The sequence below is a fragment of the Oncorhynchus tshawytscha genome, unplaced genomic scaffold (genome assembly GCF_018296145.1).
Source record: "Oncorhynchus tshawytscha isolate Ot180627B unplaced genomic scaffold, Otsh_v2.0 Un_contig_19331_pilon_pilon, whole genome shotgun sequence".
Classification (NCBI taxonomy): domain Eukaryota; kingdom Metazoa; phylum Chordata; class Actinopteri; order Salmoniformes; family Salmonidae; genus Oncorhynchus; species Oncorhynchus tshawytscha.
The window spans coordinates 1-19,173 of NW_024607997.1; the positions used below are offsets into that span (position 1 = coordinate 1).

General features: G+C 46.7%; 1 protein-coding gene and 1 pseudogene across 1 annotated transcript; both read left to right on the forward strand.

Annotated features, from left to right (window-relative positions):
• Positions 1-983: 983 nt before the first annotated feature.
• Positions 984-7,295, forward strand: LOC121843188 (annotated as a pseudogene).
• A 4,151-nt stretch (positions 7,296-11,446) lies between these two features.
• LOC121843189 (polymeric immunoglobulin receptor-like) lies at positions 11,447-13,154 on the forward strand. Its single transcript, XM_042312789.1, has 4 exons — positions 11,447-11,607; positions 11,714-12,037; positions 12,498-12,833; positions 12,964-13,154. Exons 1-4 carry the CDS (start codon positions 11,565-11,567, stop codon positions 13,152-13,154), a joined length of 894 nt encoding a protein of 297 aa, XP_042168723.1. The 5' UTR covers positions 11,447-11,564.
• The last annotated feature ends 6,019 nt before the right edge of the window (positions 13,155-19,173 follow it).

Consider the following 19,173-nt stretch of genomic DNA (forward strand, 5'->3'; position numbering starts at 1 on the left):
GGCTCCCTCTGCTGTTTCCTGAAGTCCACAATCATCTCCTTAGTTTTGTTGATGTTGAGTGTGGGAGGGAGGGAGGGAGGGAGGGAGGGAGGGAGAGAGGGAGAGAGGGAGAGAGGGAGGGAGGGAGGGAGGGAGGGAGGGAGGGAGGGAGGGGGGAGAGGGAGGGAGAGAGAGAGGGAGAGAGGGAGGGAGGGAGGGAGGGAGGGAGGGAGGGAGGGAGAGAGGGAGAGAGGGAGAGAGGGAGAGAGGGAGGGAGGGAGGGAGGGAGGGAGGGAGAGGAGAGAGGGAGGGAGGGAGAGAGGGAGGGAGGGAGGGAGGGAGAGAGGGAGGGAGGGAGGGAGGGGAGGGAGGGAGGGAGGGAGGGAGGGAGGGAGGGAGGGAGGTGGAGAGGGAGGGAGGGAGGGAGGGGGGAGAGGGAGGGAGGGAGAGAGAGAGGGAGAGAGGGAGGGAGGGAGGGAGGGAGAGAGGGAGAGAGGGAGGGAGGGAGGGAGGGAGGGAGGGGGGAGAGGGAGGGAGGAGGGAGGGAGGGGGAGAGGGAGGGAGAGAGAGAGGGAGAGAGGGAGGAGGGAGGGAGGGAGAGAGGGAGAGAGGGAGGGAGGGAGGGAGGGAGGGAGGGAGGGAGGGAGGGAGGGAGGGAGGGAGGAGGGAGGGGGAGGGGGAGAGGGAGGGAGAGAGAGAGGGAGAGAGGGAGGGAGGGAGGGAGGGAGAGAGGAGAGAGGGAGGGAGGGAGGGAGGGTGGGAGGGAGGGAGGGAGGGAGGGAGGGAGGGGGAGAGGGAGGGAGAGAGAGAGAGAGGGAGAGAGGGAGGGAGGAGGGAGGGAGGGAGGGAGTGGAGGGAGGGAGGGACTGGACTAAAAAGCTACCAGAACTCTTAAACATGGTTAGAGTTGTGTTCATAGCTACGAGGAGGGGACTGGGAGAGAGTCTGAGTGAGTGGAGAACAGTATAATTTGTACAACATAGGAGGGAAGCCAGAGAGAAAAAATGAGGAATCTGATGTCTGTCAACATCAGCCTCCTCTGTGGTGAGTACTATTAGAATATATTACATTAATACACACCCCATATTGAACTGTGTTACTCACTGAACACAGCACTCAATTTTTGGCATGTATCATTGTACGCTACAGTGATCAATACCGTACTTTATCCTTTCAACACTGTTTTACTGTTTTGCTGTAGTCCTGAACACATAACTGTACTGTACCACTCAGTCCCAGATTATTTAACATTCTCGACCTGTCACCTCAACTATCTCCCTTACCTGACTGTCTGTGACACATGGTGACTATGGCAACTGTTATTGGAGAGATGATGTGAATGTGTTTCTTTGGTTGTTTCATAGCTGTGATCTGTGTGATGTCAGCAGTGATCACAAAGAGAGGGACAGAAGGAGGAAATGACACCATTCAGTGTCCTTATGACCGGGAGTTTAAGACACACCAGAAGTACACTCTCTAAAGGGATCTGGGCCAACCGGGTTGATGTGATCAAAACCCAAACCCATCAGCACCCAGCGGTGACTCATAAAGGGAGATTCTCTCTGTATGACGACACAGAGAGAAGAGTCTTCACTGTGACCATCACTAACCTGGTCCTAGATGATTCAGGGACCTACTGGTGTGGAATAAACACATGGTGGTGGTATCACAAGACTGAAGTCAGGATCACTGTGGACAGAGGTTGGTGTCTAAGACGTTCTATCAGTGTGTTTATGTCTGATTACATTTAACACATTATTTATTAGTGTTGATGCATTATATCTCTGTGTCTCTCCCTCATGCTCTCTCTCTCTATCTTTCTCACTCACTCTCTCTCTCTTCCTCACTCACTCACTCTCTATCTTTCTCCCTCACTCACTCTCTCTATCTTTCTCCCTCACTCACTCACTCTCTCTCTCACTCTCCTCTCTCTCTCTCCCTCACTCTCTCTCTCTATCTCTCTCCCTCACCACTCTCTCTATCTCTCTCCCTCACACTCTCTCTATCTTTCTCACTCACTCTCTCTCTATCTTTTCTCACTCACTCTCTATCTTTCTCCCTCACTCACTCACTCCCTCTATCTTTCTCCCTCACTCACTCACGCTCTCTATCTTCTCCCTCACTCACTCTCTATCTTTCTCCCTCACTCACTCACGCTCTCTCTATCTTTCTCACTCACTCACTCACTCACTCTCTCTCTCTCTCCCTCACTCTCTCTCTCTCTCTCTCTCCCTCACTCACTCTCTCTCTCACGCTCTCTCTCTATCTTCTCACTCACTCTCTCTCTATCTTTCTCACTCACTCTCTCTATCTTTCTCCCTCACTCACTCACTCTCTCTATCTTTCTCCCTCACTCACTCACTCTCTCTATCTTTCTCCCTCACCACTCACGCTCTCTCTCTATCTTCTCCCTCACTCACTCTCTCTATCTTTCTCTTTCTCTTTTTATTTCGTTCTTCTCTTTTCTCACTCTCACTCTCTCCGTGACTCTCTATCTCTCTCTACAGCTCCTGTTCCTCCCAACCCTGGCTCCATCACCTCCAGACCTCTCCTCTCCACGACACACCCATCAACACACATCACCATGGCAACTGACTCCTCAAACTCCACAGCAGGTATATTACCCTCAGTAGAACTGCTCTCTAAAGCCTACACACTTATCTGTAGGCCTACATCTCTCTCTTCATTTATCTTTGTCCCTCCTCTGTCGTCTCTTTCTCTCTCTGTCTTCCTTTTGTTCTCCCACTCACATCTCCTCCTCTCTCTCTCTCAGGTCGCCTCTTCTCCTCTCCCCTCACATCTCCCTCTCACGCCTCCTCCTCTCCTCTCCCCTCCCCCCCTCACATCTCCCTCTCACACCTCCTCCTCTCCTCTCCCCCCCCTCACATCTCCCTCTCACGCCTCCTCTCCTCTCCCCCTATCACATATCATCTCCACACCGCCCTCTCCCCCCTCACATCTCCCCTCTCACGTCGCCTCTTCTCCTCTCCCCCTCCCCCCCTCACATCTCCTCCTCTCCCTCTCACACCTCCCTCCTCTCCTCTCCCCCTATCACATCTCATCTCCACACCGCCCTCTCCCCCCTCACATCTCCTCTCACGCCTCCTCCTCTCCTCTCCCCTATCACATCTCATCTCCACACCTACCTCTCCCCAGTCACTAATATTAACCCTTGTCATTTAGTCCCTATAACCTGTTCAGTCATTATCTTTAGTATTGTAACTACTCAGAGAGGTTCTGTATTGAGAGACTAGTAGTTATAGTCATTATCTTTAGTATTGTAACTACTCAGAGAGGTTCTGTATTGAGAGACTAGTAGTTATAGTCATTATCTTTAGTATTGTAACTACTCAGAGAGGTTCTGTATTAGAGACTAGTAGTTATAGTCATTATCTTTAGTATTGTATCTGTACTCAGAGAGGTTCTGTATTAGAGACTAGTAGTTATAGTCATTATCTTTAGTATGGTAACTGTACTCAGAGAGGTTCTGTATTAGAGACTAGTAGTTATAGTCATTATCTTTAGTATTGTATCTGTACTCAGAGAGGTTCTGTACTGAGAGACTAGTAGTTATAGTCATTATCTTTAGTATGGTAACTGTACTCAGAGAGGTTCTGTATTAGAGACTAGTAGTTATAGTCATTATCTTTAGTATTGTATCTGTACTCAGAGAGGTTCTGTATTAGAGACTAGTAGTTACAGTCATTATCTTTAGTATGGCAACTGTACTCAGAGAGGTTCTGTATTAGAGACTAGTAGTTATAGTCATTATCTTTAGTATTGTATCTGTACTCAGAGAGGTTCTGTATTAGAGACTAGTAGTTATAGTCATTATCTTTAGTATGGTAACTGTACTCAGAGAGGTTCTGTATTGGGAGACTAGTAGTTATAGTCATTATCTTTAGTATGGTAACTGTACTCAGAGAGGTTCTGTATTAGAGACTAGTAGTTATAGTCATTATCTTTAGTATGGTAACTGTACTCAGAGAGATTCTGTATTGGGAGACTAGTAGTTATAGTCATTATCTTTAGTATGGTAACTGTACTCAGAGAGATTCTGTATTGAGAGACTAGTAGTTACAGTCATTGTAGGTCAAGGTTCACACCACTTCCTCTGAAACACACAGAGTGCGTACTACTTTCAGTCTCAGAATTACACACCCCAAACCACACACGTAAACAAGTACGCAGGCGCACTCTCTCTCTCTCTCTCTCTCTCTCTCTCTCTCGCTCTCCTTCCTTATTTATGGAACAGTAGGAGCAACAGCATCACCACCACCACAGACATGACTAGAACACAAGGTAACGACAGCATCACCACCACAGACATGACTAGAACACAAGGTAACAAGAGCATCACCACTACAGACATGACTAGAACACAAGGTAACGACATCATCACCACCACAGACATGACTAGAACACAAGGTAACAACAGCATCACCACCACAGACATGACTAGAACACAAGTTAACAACAGCATCACTACAGACATGACTAGAACACAAGGTAACAACAGCATCACCACCACAGACATGACTAGAACACAAGGTAACAACAGCATCACCACCACAGACATGACTAGAACACAAGGTAACAACAGAATCACCACCACAGACATGACTAGAACACAAGGTAACAACAGCATCACCACCACAGACATGACTAGAACACAAGGTAACAACAGCATCACCACCACAGACATGACTAGACCACAAGGTAACAACAGCATCACCCACAGACATGACTAGAACACAAGGTAACAACAGCATCACCCACAGACATGACTAGAACACAAGGTAATCACCACAGACATGACTAGAACACAAGGTAACGACATCATCACCACCACAGACATGACTAGAACACAAGGTAACGACAGCATCACCCACAGACATGACTAGAACACAAGGTAACAACAGAATCACCACCACAGACATGACTAGAACACAAGGTAACAACAGCATCACCACAGACATGATTAGAACACAAGGTAACGACATCATCACCACCACAGACATGACTAGAACACAAGGTAACAACAGCATCACCACAGACATGACTAGAACACAAGGTAACAACAGCATCACCACCACAGACATGACTAGAACACAAGGTAACAACAGCATCACCACAGACATGACTAGAACACAATGTAACAACAGCATCACCACAGACATGACTAGAACACAAGGTAACGACAGCATCACCACCACAGACATAACTAGAATACAAGGTAACGACAGCATCACCAAGGTAACATAATGAACCCTCGGCACCGCATGACACTGAGAGATTAACTACAACTACCAAGCATCATATTGTAACATGGTCTTTATTAAAATACCATACGGTAACATGGACTACAACTACCAAGCATCCTGTCCTCATAAACTACAACTATGAATCTAAAGATACACCACCTTGTGGTGGAAACTAGTCATTACATCTTCCACCTCCAGACAGTGAATAACATTGCACCACATTAACAACACATTGACTTTGCCTGATACTTGATATTAGATTGAATAATCTGACTGTGACTATTGATATCTCATTGACATTTCCTCTCTATGTTCTGCTCTCTTCAACACCACCTGTTTCTGTGTCTAATGTTGTCTTCCCTCCTCCCTCCCTCTGAAATGGTAGAAACCCAGAGGTACAGTACAGTAGAGACGAGCTAAATGTAGCATCACTGTTACATTATGCCTGAGTACTGTCTCTGGGTGTTCTATGTGATGTGATGTTCTCTGGTGTTGATCTGGGTGTTCTAGGTGATGTGATGTTCTCTGGGTGTTCTAGGTGTTGTGATGTTCTCTCTTGGTGTTGGTCTGGTGTTCTAGGTGATGTTCTCTGGTGTTGTTTCTAGGTGATGTGATGTACTCTGGTGTTGGTCTGGGTGTTCTAGGTGATGTGATGTTCTCTGGTGTTGTTCTGGGTGTTCTAGGTGATGTGATGTACTCTGGTGTTGGTCTGGGTGTTCTAGGTGATGTGATGTTCTCTGGTGTTGTTCTGGGTGTTCTAGGTGATGTGATGTTCTCTGGTGTTGTTCTGGGTGTTCTAGGTGATGTGATGTACTCTGGTGTTGGTCTGGGTGTTCTAGGTGATGTGATGTTCTCTGGTGTTGGTCTGGGTGTTCTAGGTGATGTGATGTTCTCTGGTGTTCTAGGTGTTGTTGTTCTGGGTGTTCTAGGTGATGTGATGTTCTCTGGTGTTGTGTCTGGGTGTTCTAGGTGATGTGATGTTCTCTGGTGTTGATGTCTGGGTGTTCTAGGTGATGTGATGTTCTCTGGTGTTGCTCTGGGTGTTCTAGGTGTTGTGATGTTCTCTGGTGGTGTTCTGAGTGTTCTAGGTGTTGTGATGTTCTCTGGTGGAGTTCTGGGTGTTGTTCTACTACTGCTGGGTCTGCTGCTGTTCATGTTCTTCAGACAGAGGAGAGACAGAGACAGGAGACCAACAGGTACACTAGTTATCACACGCAAACATTATTTAAAAATTAACAAATATGTCAAAAATAAACATAGATTTTTCTAAACATCTTTTTTTCCTCTTCAGCATCCAAACACTCTGCCAGCCTGTTGATGCCTGACTCCATGACAACCAACCAAGATCCAGACACAGGAACCATCACTAACCCTATCTACGCCACAGCAACCAATCAGAACCCAGATTCAGCCTGTGACATCACCACCATCTATACCAACACAACCAATCCTCGTCGAGATGACATCCACTTCAATGTTGGTCCGTCTACAGAGGTTTCAGACAATGTGACCTACGTTACTGTCAACTTCCCCAGAGATCCAGCCTGACTCCACTGTGCTACTGTCAACATCCCCAGAGATCCAGCCTGTCTCCACTATGCTACTGTCAACTTCCCCAGAGATCCAGCCTGACTCCACTGTGCTACTGTCAACATCCCCAGAGAACCAGCCTGACTCCACTGTGCTACTGTCAACATCCCCAGAGATCCAGCCTGTCTCCACTATGCTACTGTCAACTTCCCCAGAGATCCAGTCTGTCTCCACTATGCTACAGTCAACTTCCCCAGAGATCCATCCTGTCTCCACTATGCTACTGTCAACTTCCCCAGTCTCCACTTCCCCAGAGATCCAGTCTGTCTCCACTATCAACTGTCAACTTCCCCAGAGATCCTGTCCTGTCCCCACTCCATCCTGTCTCACTGCTCAACTTCCCCAGTCTCCACTATGCTACTGTCAACTGATCCCTGACTCCACTCTGCTACTGTCAACTTCCACAGAGATCCAGCCTGTCTCCACTATGCTACTGTCAACTTCCCCAGAGATCCAGCCTGACTCCACTCTGCTACTGTCAACTTCCACAGAGATCCAGCCTGTCTCCACTATGCTACTGTCAACTTCCCCAGAGATCCAGCCTGTCTCCACTATGTTACTGTCACTGATCTGCATGGCACAGCATGAATTCACATCTTCATGTTTTCATGTCTTCATGTTTTCATGTTGTCATTTAGTCATTAATTTGTGTTTTTAATTCATTCATTTATTTGATCAATAATTTCTTAATTTGTTCATATATTCATTTAATCATGTATTAATTTGTTCGTTCATTCATTCACATTTTTATTCAACATTTTCATTGTTTATTTGTTCTCGTTCATTCATCATTCGTTAGTTCAATCATCTGTTCATCATTATCATTACATCATTATTTTGTTTGTTTGTCAGTCATTACATTCAGCACGTCCATTCATTCATTCATTGTTTCTACTGTGAATGTAACACTGACTTGAACAAACAGAGACAGTTTGTAGCTTTTAGGAACCTTTGATTATTCAGTGTTTTTACTCCACTTGATGGGAAATGAGACTCTGTGTATTTATCAATAAAGCACCAATATATTTCTATGTGTTTGATACGTTCCATTCTAGACATTACTATAAGTAGTCCTCCCCTCACCAGCCTCCACTGGTGCTGTCAGTAAACTCAGTACCTGTCTCATCAGCATGTACCACTGTCACTAGACACACAGAGCTGAGATGGAGGGACAGATGAAGGGAGAGAGAGATGGAGGAGAGAGAGATGGAGGGAGAGAGAGATGGAGAGAGAGAGAGATGAAGGGAGAGAGAGATGGAGAGAGAGATGGAGGGAGAGAGAGATAGAGGGAGCGAGAGATGGAGGGAGAGAGAGATAGAGGGAGCGAGAGATGGAGGAGAGAGAGATGGAGGGAGAGAGAGATGGAGGGAGAGAGATAAAGGGAGAGAGAGATGGAGGGACAGAGAGAGAGTTGAAGGGAGAGAGAGATGGAGGGGAGAGAGATGAAGGGAGAGAGATGGAGGGAGAGAGATGAAGGGAGAGAGAGATGAAGGGAGAGAGAGATGAAGGGAGAGAGAGATGGAGGGAGAGAGAGATGAGGGAGAGAGAGATGGAGGGAGAGAGAGATGAAGGGAGAGAGAGATGGAGGGAGAGAGATGAAGGGAGAGAGAGATGAAGGAGAGAGAGATGGAGGGAGAGAGATGAAGGGAGAGAGAGATGGAGGGAGAGAGAGATGAAGGGAGAGAGAGATGGCGGGAGAGAGAGATGGAGGGAGAGAGAGATGGAGGGAGAGAGAGGTGAAGGGAGAGAGATGAAGGGAGAGAGAGATGGAGGGAGAGAGATGAAGGAGAGAGAGATGGAGGGAGAGAGAGATGGAGGGAGAGAGAGATGTAGGGAGGTCACCCTCCAGTAGCAGAGTAACTCTTCTCTGTCGACAGCCTCCAGTCTGCATGAATGTATGAATGTGTTTCTGTGCTATGATCCATAGAGGAGTCTCTCACTCTCTTTTCTCACTGATCTCATTTTCTATCTCTCTATCCTCTCTCTCTCTCTCTACTGTGTGATGTAGGAGCAAAGATGTGATTGGTTAAGGAGGAAGAGGGAGGGGCTGTCATACATAACATGTGGTAGGAGGGTTTGAACTAGTAGAGAGAGAGAGATGCAGGAATAGGGAAGTACATAGTTGTAAGACTGCAAAGAGTGAGTGAGAGAGAGGGAGGGGCAGAGAGAGAGAGGGAGGGGCAGAGAGAGAGATACAGAAATAGGGAACTACATAGTTGTAAGACTGCAAAGAGTGAGTGAGAGAGAGGGAGGGGCAGAGAGAGATACAGAAATAGGGAACTACATAGTTGTAAGACTGCAAAGAGAGAGAGTGAGAGGGAGAGAGAGAGGGAGGGCAGAGAGGGAACATAAAGTACATGACGTTTATATTTAAGTTCCTATAAGTAGAGAAGAACGGAGAAATTTACAGACTTGGAAACACACATTATATCAGGACCTATAGACACCTGGACCAACCTACATTATATCAGGACCTATAGACACCTGGACCAACCTGGAGAGAACACAGCATTATATCAGAACACAACATTATATCAGGACCTATAGACACCTGGACCAACCTGGAGAGAACACAGCATTATATCAGGACCTATAGACACCTGGACCAACCTGGAGAGAACACAGCATTATATCAGGACCTATAGACACCTGGACCAACCTGGAGAGAACACAGCATTATATCAGGACCTATAGACACCTGGACCAACCTGGAGAGAACACAACATTATATCAGGACCTATAGACACCTGGACCTGGAGAGAACACAGCATTATATCAGGACCTATAGACACCTGGACCAACCTGGAGAGAACACAACATTATATCAGGACCTATAGACACCTGGACCAACCTGGAGAGAACACAACATTATATCAGGACCTATAGACACCTGGACCAACCTGGAGAGAACACAACATTATATCAGGACCTATAGACACCTGGACCAACCTGGAGAGAACACAACATTATATCAGGACCTATAGACACCTGGAGAGAGAACACAACATTATATCAGGACCTATAGACACCACCTGGAGAGAACACAACATTATATCAGGACCTATAGACACCTGGAGAGAACACAGCATTATATCAGGACCTATAGACACCTGGACCAACCTGGAGAGAACACAGCATTATATCAGGACCTATAGACACCTGGAGAGAACACAACTCAGGACCACACCTGGAGAGAACACAGCATTATATCAGGACCTATAGACACCTGGACCAACCTGGAGAGAACACAGCATTATATCAGGACCTATAGACACCTGGAGAGAACACAACATTATATCAGGACCTATAGACACCTGGAGAGAACACAGCATTATATCAGGACCTATAGACACCTGGACCAACCTGGAGAGAACACAGCATTATATCAGAGACACCTGGACACCTGGAGAGAACACATTATATCAGGACCTATAGACACCTGGAGAGAACACAGCATTATATCAGAACCTATAGACAGACACCTGACACCTGGACCAACCTGGAGAGAACACAGCATTATATCAGGACCTATAGACACCTGGACCAACCTGGAGAGAACACAACATTATATCAGGACCTATAGACACCTGGAGAGAACACAACATTATATCAGGACCTATAGACACCTGGACCAACCTAGAGAACACAGCATTATATCAGGACCTATAGACACCTGGACCAGAGAACACAGCATTATATCAGGACCTATAGACACCTGGAGAGAACACAGCATTATATCAGGACCTATAGACACCTAGAACACAGCATTATATCAGGACCTATAGACACCTGGAGAGAACACAACATTATATCAGGACCTATAGACACCTGGAGAACCAAGCCTGGAGGAGAACACAAGCATTATATCAGGACCTATAGACACCTGGAGAGAACACAACATTATATCAGGACCTATAGACACCTGGAGAGAACACAACATTATATCAGGACCTATAGACACCTGGAGAGAACACAGCATTATATCAGGACCTATAGACACCTGGAGAGAACACAACATTATATCAGGACCTATAGACACCTGGAGAGAACACAGCATTATATCAGGACCTATAGACACCTGGAGAGAACACAGCATTATATCAGGACCTATAGACACCTGTGTAGAGAACACAGCATTATATCAGGACCTATAGACACCTGGAGAGAACACAGCATTATATCAGGACCTATAGACACCTGGAGAGAACACAACATTATATCAGGACCTATAGACACCTGAGAGAACACAACATTATATCAGGACCTATAGACACCTGAGAGAACACAGCATTATATCAGGACCTATAGACACCTGGAGAGAACACAACATTATATCAGGACCTATAGACACCTGGACCAACCTGGAGAGAACACAGCATTATATCAGGACCTATAGACACCTGGAGAGAACACAACATTATATCAGGACCTATAGACACCTGAGAGAACACAACATTATATCAGGACCTATAGACACCTGGAGAGAACACAGCATTATATCAGGACCTATAGACACCTGGACCAACCTATAGACACCTGGAGAGAACACAACATTATATCAGGACCTATAGACACCTGGAGAGAACACAACATTATATCAGGACCTATAGACACCTGGACCAACCTGGAGAGAACACAACATTATATCAGGACCTATAGACACCTGGAGAGAACACAACATTATATCAGGACCTATAGACACCTGGACCAACCTGGAGAGAACACAACAAGATGAGGATCCTGCTGACAGTCCTCCTCCTCTCCTTCATGACAGGTCAGAAGCTTGTTATAACTCTCTATAACAATGTAATAACATCCAGTTAGTTTTCTTATAAAGGCTGCTACTACAGATAATATACTTTCTCTTGTCTGATTGACAGGTTGTTTGAGCTCCTTCACAGTGACAGGATCCTCTGGAGGAACTGTCATCATCTCCTGTCATTATTCCACAGAAGACAGAAGTCGTGAGAAATATTTCTGCTTGGGGCAGAACCGTTTGAGATGTAAGGATCAAATCAGAACTGGATTGAAGAACACCTGGAAGCACAGTGGTAGATTCTCTCTGTATGACAACACTGGAGGAAAGTACTTCAAGGTGATCATCAGACAACTGACCAGACAAGATGAAGGGACCTACTGGTGTGGAGTGGACATACCTATTATACCTGACAGTTATACCAATGTAGAGCTGGAGGTGAAGAAGGGTGAGGGACTTTTACTTCAACTTTATAAAATGAATTTAGCTACATATGTTATTACATGATCAGTACCACTAGTCAATGAAGTCAGTCTATAGTACTAGACTAAGGTTGTGATGTGTGTTCCTATTGACAGATGACTGCTGTGAGAAGTCAGTCTATAGTACTAGACTAAGGTTGTGATGTGTGTTCCTATTGACAGATGACTGCTGTGAGAAGTCAGTCTATAGTACTAGACTAAGGTTGTGATGTGTGTTCCTGTTGACAGATGACTGCTGTGAGAAGTCAGTCTATAGTACTAGACTAAGGTTGTGATGTGTGTTCCTGTTGACAGATGACTGCTGTGAGAAGTCAGTCTATAGTATTAGACTAAGGTTGTGATGTGTGTTCCTATTGACAGATGACTGCTGTGTGAAGTCAGTCTATAGTACTAGACTAAGGTTGTGATGTGTGTTCCTATTGACAGATGACTGCTGTGTGAAGTCAGTCACAGAGACGGCCTTTCTGGGAGGAGAAGCTACCATCAGATGCAACTATCCAGAGGACCATGAGGACAGAATCAAGTATTTCTGCAAGGAACAAGATCGCTTCATCTGCAATTCCATGAACTCCAAAAACAACAAAATATCTAACATCGTACAGCGATTCTCTGTTTCTGACAATAGAGGAGAGAGATTCTCCACAGTGGCCATCAGTGACCTGACTGAAGATGATACTGGGACCTACTGGTGTGGAGTAGAAACCAGCAGGACAGAACAACATTACATTACACTGATCACACAGGTGAAGCTGCGTGTTATAAGTGAGTTTAAACTTCCTCTTTCTCTTTAACATGTGACTCTAAACACACAAGTTGCAGTCACATCTACTGTATGCAACAAAAGTAGTTGAATTAAAATCATTATTGCATGTGTTTTTAATGTCCCTCACAGCTTGGAGGAACGTCAGACCTGTAAAGAAGACAGGACATGTTGGGGAGGTCTTCAGTATCTGGTGTAAATATCCACGGGAGAATGAGGAGAAAGAGAAGTTATTTTGTAAAGGGGACAGTCCTTCAACATGTGAAGACAAGATAACATCTAGGATACAGAACAATCCGACAGTGGCAGGTTTTCCTGATTGATAACCGTGAGAAGACCGTCTTCACAGTGCACATCAAAGAGCTGAGACCAGAGGATTCTGGGACATACTGGTGTGGATCTGATAGAAGATGGAGACCTGCAGACTTCACTAGATTTATCCTCTGTGGGTGAGTGGATCAACTCTTTACATCAGTGGTGGCTGGTGGGAGGAGATATTGGAGGCTCTGTGAAAGCTGGAATGGAACGGATGGAAAAGTATCAACTCATGGAAACCATGGAAACTATGTGTGTCTTTGAGGATCAATGCTGTTCTACCTATTCCATTCCATCCATTAGATGAGCCAATCCTCCTATTTCTCCTCCCACCAGCCTCCTCTGCTTCTCATGCTGTCCACCTGCAGTAACTATGTCTGACAGTGTAAATAATACATAGCATTCTATTTTATCATGCTATTAGATATAGCAATAACTACAGTATGTTAGTCAGTGTGTTAGTGGAGGCTGGGTGTGTCTGTGTGTTTGTAGTGAAAAGACACTGGACCAGAACACTGTAACTTTCTCTGTAATGTCTGTGTGTTTGTAGTGAAAAGACACTGGACCAGAACACAGTAACTTCCTCTGTAATGTCTGTGTTTCTATATCTGTCTCAGTATCGATAAGCAGTCATGTGTTCAAGATATAAAACCCCAAGTTTCAGTATGAATGTCATCATTAAACCTGCAGTTGTCATCAGAGAGAGAGAGAGAGAGACAGAGAGAGAGAGAGAGAGAGAAAGAGAGAGAGACAGAGAGAGACAGAGAGAGAGTGAGATAGAGAGAGAGATAGAGAGATAGAGAGCGATAGAGAGAGAGAGATAGAGAGCGATAGAGAGAGACAGAGAGAGACAGAGAGACAGAGACAGAGAGAGACAGAGAGACAGAGAGAGAGAGACAGAGTGAGAGAGAGACAGAGAGAGACAGAGACAGAGACAGAGAGAGACTATCACTCACTCTCTCTCTTTCTGTCTATCAATCTCTCTCTATCGCTGACGGATCTCCTCCTCTTTGTCTGAGGAGGAGTAGCAAGGATCGGACCAATACGCAGTGTGGTACTTGTTCATGTTATTTATTTAAACTGAACACTATCAAACAAAGAAACAAAAAAGCACAACCGTAAGGTGCAAAACATAATAATCACCCACAACTCAAGGGTGAAAACAGGCTGCCTAAATATGGTTCTCAATCAGGTACAATGATTGACAGCTGCCTCTGATTGAGAACCATACCAGGCCAAACACAGAAATACCAAATCATAGAAAAAGAACATAGACTGCCCACCCACCTCATGCCCTGACCATACTAAAACAAAGACATCACAAAGGAACTAAGGTCAGAACGTGACAATCACTCTCTCTCTTGCAGTGCATGCTGGGAGTTTTTGGCGTTTGAGTGTTTGGTCTTTTGATTATTTTCTTGGTCTTTTCTTCCAATTTTATTTTTCTGTGGTGGAGGGTTAATGCAATATTTGTTTTAGCGGTATCCACAGGTTTTTTAAAGTTAGGCTGGAAGAGGACAGTGTAAGTTTCCTGGGGTTTGGAAGGTGTGGTGTGCACGATGGCTTCTCAGCCTAGAGCGGAGGAGACGCTGTCGATACGGCATGGATTCAGGTGTGTTCTTGAGAATGGAGTTAAGGTGGAGGAGGTTCTGCTCGCGGTCGGTGAACAGGTAGGAGCTGTATTTATATATTCTGCTTCTAAAATGAACAAAGCTGTGGTTGTGTTCGTGAAAAGAGCAAATTTGGTTGGTAGTCTAATTGCAAGTGGAATATTTGTAAGGGATGTGTTGGTGCCAGTTTCACTCCTCTCTACTCCTTCAACAAGGGTGGTAGTTGCAAATTTGCCTCTGTTTATTACGGATGATCCAATCAGGAAAGAGCTGAGTCGGTTTGGTAAGTTTGCTATCTGTTTCCGTGTACTGTCAGCAGGTTTTCAGGCAGATGCCGTTAAGCACCTTGTTTTGTTCCGGGAGGCAAGTGTTCATATTTCTGAATAACACTGAGGAACAGCTACATGTGCATTTTAATGTGAGGCATGGGGAGGGGCTCTATGCAGGGTTTGCCAAGACAGATAGTCTACAGTTTTTTGAGTGTGGGAATTTGGGGCATAAGAGCTTTGCGTGCCCACATAAAGGGCCTAGTCATGCCAAGGATGGTGGTGTAGATGAGGCTGGGCCTAGTCAGGCTAGAGATGGTGGGGTAGCTGAGGCTAGGTCTAGTCAGGCTAGAGATGGTGGGGTAGCTGAAGCTGGGTCTAGTCAGGCTAGAGATGGTGGTGTAGATGAGGCTGGGTCTAGTCAGGCTAGAGATGCTGGGGTAGCTGAGGCTGGGTCTAGTCAGGCTAGAGATGCTGGGGTAGCTGAGGCTGGGTCTAGTCAGGCTAGAGATGGTGGGGTAGCTGAAGCTGGGTCTAGTCAGGCTAGAGATGGTGTTGTAGATGAGGCCGGGTCTAGTCAGGCTAGAGAGATGGTGGGGTCAGGCTAGAGATGGTGGTAGCGGAGGCCGGGTCTAGTCAGACTAGAGACGGTGGGTAGCTGAGGCTAGGTCTAGTCAGGCTAGAGATGGTGGGGTAGCTGAGGCTGGGTCTAGTCAGGCTAGAGATGGTGGGGTAGCGGAGGCCGGGTCTAGTCAGACTAGAGACGGTGGGTAGCTGAGGCTAGGTCTAGTCAGGCTAGAGATGGTGGGGTAGCTGAGGCTGGGTCTAGTCAGGCTAGAGATGGTGGGGTAGCTGAGGCTAGGTCTAGTCAGGCTAGAGATGTTGAGGTAGCTGAGGCTGGGTCTAGTCAGGCTAGAGATGTTGGGGTAGCGGAGGCTGGGTCTAGTCAGGCTAGAGATGGTGAGGTAGTGGAGGCTGGGTCTAGTCATGCTATGGAGGGTGGTGTAGATGAGGCAGGGTCTAGTCAGATTATGGAGGGTGGTGTAGATGAGGCTGGGTCTAGTCAAGTTATGGATGGTGGTGTAGATGAGGCTGGGTCTAGTCAGGTTATGGATGGTGGTGTAGATGAGGCTGGGTCTAGTCAGGTTATGGATGGTGGTGTAGATGAGGCTGGGTCTAGTCATGCTATGAATGGTGGTGTAGATGAGGCTGGCTCTAGTCAGGTTATGGATGGTGGTGTAGATGAGGCTGGGTCTAGTTAGGTTATGGATGGTGGTGTAGATGAGGCTGGGTCTAGTCATGCTATGGATGGTGGTGTAGATGAGGCTGGGTCTGGTCAGGTTATGGATGGTGGTGTAGATGAGGCTGGGTCTAGTCAGGTTATGCTAGTGGATGAGGAGAGTATAGTGGGGAAGTGTAAGAGACTGGGGTGGAGGGTGTCAAGCAGAAAAGGAAAAAGGGTGTGGTCAAAGGCACCATGGAAACTTTGCCTGTTGCTGTGGGGGATGCCCTGACCAGAGAGGAAGGGCAGGTGGTCAGGGTGGGAGATAGAGATGAGGAGGATAGTGAGTCTGAGGAAGAGGATGAGGAGTTCTTTTTTCAGACTCCTCTTCAATGGGCCCGGAGCTGACAGCCAGTCAAGCAGAGGGGTCAAAGTTCACGTTGAGAGAACTGACAAGGTTCCTGAATGAGACCAAGTGGAAAAAAAAGTTCATCTTGAGGCTTTTTTTTTCTGATCCGAGAAAGTTTGTAAGATCAGTACAACATGCTATGAAAAATGAGGGGCATGGTGTCCTCTCACCCAGGAAACGGTTTAGGTTGAGGAAGTGGGTCACAACAGTGCGTAAAGGTTTACCTTCAGACACTGTTTAGATGTATATTTTCTTTCTGACACTGGGGCTTTTGAGCTTTGCTATTGGTCTCGTTCTTTGCTGGCTTTTTTCCCACTTCTAATGGAGACTCGTCGGGTAGGATCACTCAATATAAATGGTGCCAGAGATGTGGGAAAGAGGAGTGTGTTGGGTGAATATGTAAAACAAAAAAGTACAGGTGTCGTTTCTGCAGGAGACGCAGTGATGTGTTGAATGAAGTCGATTTGGGGCTCTGGTGGAAAGGGGCAAGTGTGTTGAGCCATGGGACAGATCTTAGTACAGGGGAGACAGTCCTTTTGCACCGGGGCTGTCTGTGTGTTGAGCCATGGGACAAATCTTAGTGCAGGGGAGACAGTCCTTTTGCACCGGGGCTGTCTGTGTGTTGAGCCATGGGACAGATCTTAGTGCAGGAGTGGCAGTCCTTTTGCACCAGGGCTGTCTGTGTGTTGAGCCATGGGACAGATCTTAGTGCAGGAGTGGCAGTCCTTTTGCACCAGGGCTGTCTGTGTGTTGAGCCATGGGACAGATCTTAGTGCAGGGGTGGAAGTCCTTTTGCACCGGGGCTGTCTGTGTGTTGAGCCATGGGACAGATCTTAGTGCAGGAGTGGCAGTCCTTTTGCACCAGGGCTGTCTGTGTGTTGAGCCATGGGACAGATCTTAGTGCAGGAGTGGAAGTCCTTTTGCACCGGGGCTGTCTGTGTGTTGAGCCATGGGACAGATCTTAGTGCAGGAGTGGAAGTCCTTTTGCACCGGGGCTGTCTGTAAAACGTTGCTCCTCAAAAGAGGTGTGTAAAGGTAGGCTGCTTGTTGTTAAAGCAGAAATTAACAACATGGGTTTTGTCTTTATAAATGTGTATGCGCTTAATACAGGAGAGAGAGAGAGAGAGAGAGAGAGAGAGGGGTTCTATTTGGGAGTCTTAGACAGGAACTCTCACAGGTAGCGCCTGAGGAGAAGCTGGTGGTCGGAGGGGACTGGAACTGTACAATGGATTTTACAAAAATGGGGAAGAGCCTCATTCAGGGTCAGTGGGAGTGTTAAGGGACATCATTAATCAGTTTGACCTAGTGGAGGTTTGGAGAACTAAACATAAACACAAGACTGTATACACAGGTGAAGGTTTTTGGGGCTAGGGTGAGTGCAGCCCGACTTGATCGGTTTCACATGTCTAGGAATCGGAGCAATAGGCTGTTGGGCACTACCATTCTCCCGGTGGGGTTTTCGGATCATCACATAACTATGGCTCCGCTCTCTATTTCACCAGGGCCCCGGCAGGCATCCTATTGGAAGTTCAATGTAAAGCTCTTTCACGGTGCCACTTTTTGCTCAGGTTTCCAGACCATTTGGGAAAGGTGGGGGCAGCGAAGAGAGGAGTATGAGTCTCTGAGTCAATGGTGGGATCTGGGGAATGTCCAAATTCAGCTTTTCTGTCAACACTACACAGCTCTCTCATCATCAGAGGCTAGAGAGTATTGGGGGAACTAGAGTGGTGTATTAGTTCGATGGAGGTAGAGATGGGGGCAAGGCAATGTAGGCCTTCAGGCTAATTTAGCTGAATTACATAGGGACCTGGGCAGTTTTTTCCAGGTTAAAGCAAAGGGAGCACTTGTAAGAGCTAGGTTCTCCATGCTCAAGGAGATGGATGCTCCCAGCTCCTTCTTCTTTGGGTTGGAAAGACAGAGCCGTGAAGCCAAGGGTATGCATCGTCTACGGCTGTCTGAAGGGCGGCTGACCTCTGTGGTGGGGGAGATGCGGCTGTCTGATGGGCGGGTGACCTCTGTGGTGGGGGAGATGCGGCTGTCTGATGGGCGGGTGACCTCTGTGGTGGGGGAGATGCGGCTGTCTGATGGGCGGGTGACCTCTGTGGTGGGGGAGATGCGGGAGCGGACTGTGGAGTTTTATACTGAGTTGTATAGGGCAGAAGTGTGTGATCCTATGTGTGCTCAGGTCTTGATAGCAGGACTCCCTAAGCTCTCTCTGGCACAGAGGGATGAAATGGACATTTCTCTGTTGTCCCATGAACTGGCAGAGGCCGTAACCCAGATGTCCCCGTCGGGCGGCTCTGACTCTCCTGCCCAAAAAAAGGGGACTTGTGTGAACTTAAGAACTGGAGGCCTGTGGCATTACTCTGGGCGGACTACGAGATATTTTGCGAAAGTCCTCTCTAACAGACTGAAGTCCCATCTGGACTCGATAGTACATAAGGACCAAACATATTGTGTACCGGGACGCTCAATCACAGACAACTTGTTCTTAATTAGTGACATGTTGGACTTGTCGAG

What these genes read in the sequence shown, in the direction of transcription:
- LOC121843189 (XM_042312789.1), top strand. Translation starts at nt 11,565, where the DNA reads ATGAGGATCCTGCTGACAGTCCTCCTCCTCTCCTTCATGACAG. An exon ending in CCTCCTCTCCTTCATGACAG is followed by an intron (nt 11,608 to 11,713) that starts GTCAGAAGCTTG and finishes TCTGATTGACAG; the next exon opens with GTTGTTTGAGCTCCTTCACA. An exon ending in AGAGCTGGAGGTGAAGAAGG is followed by an intron (nt 12,038 to 12,497) that starts GTGAGGGACTTT and finishes TCCTATTGACAG; the next exon opens with ATGACTGCTGTGTGAAGTCA.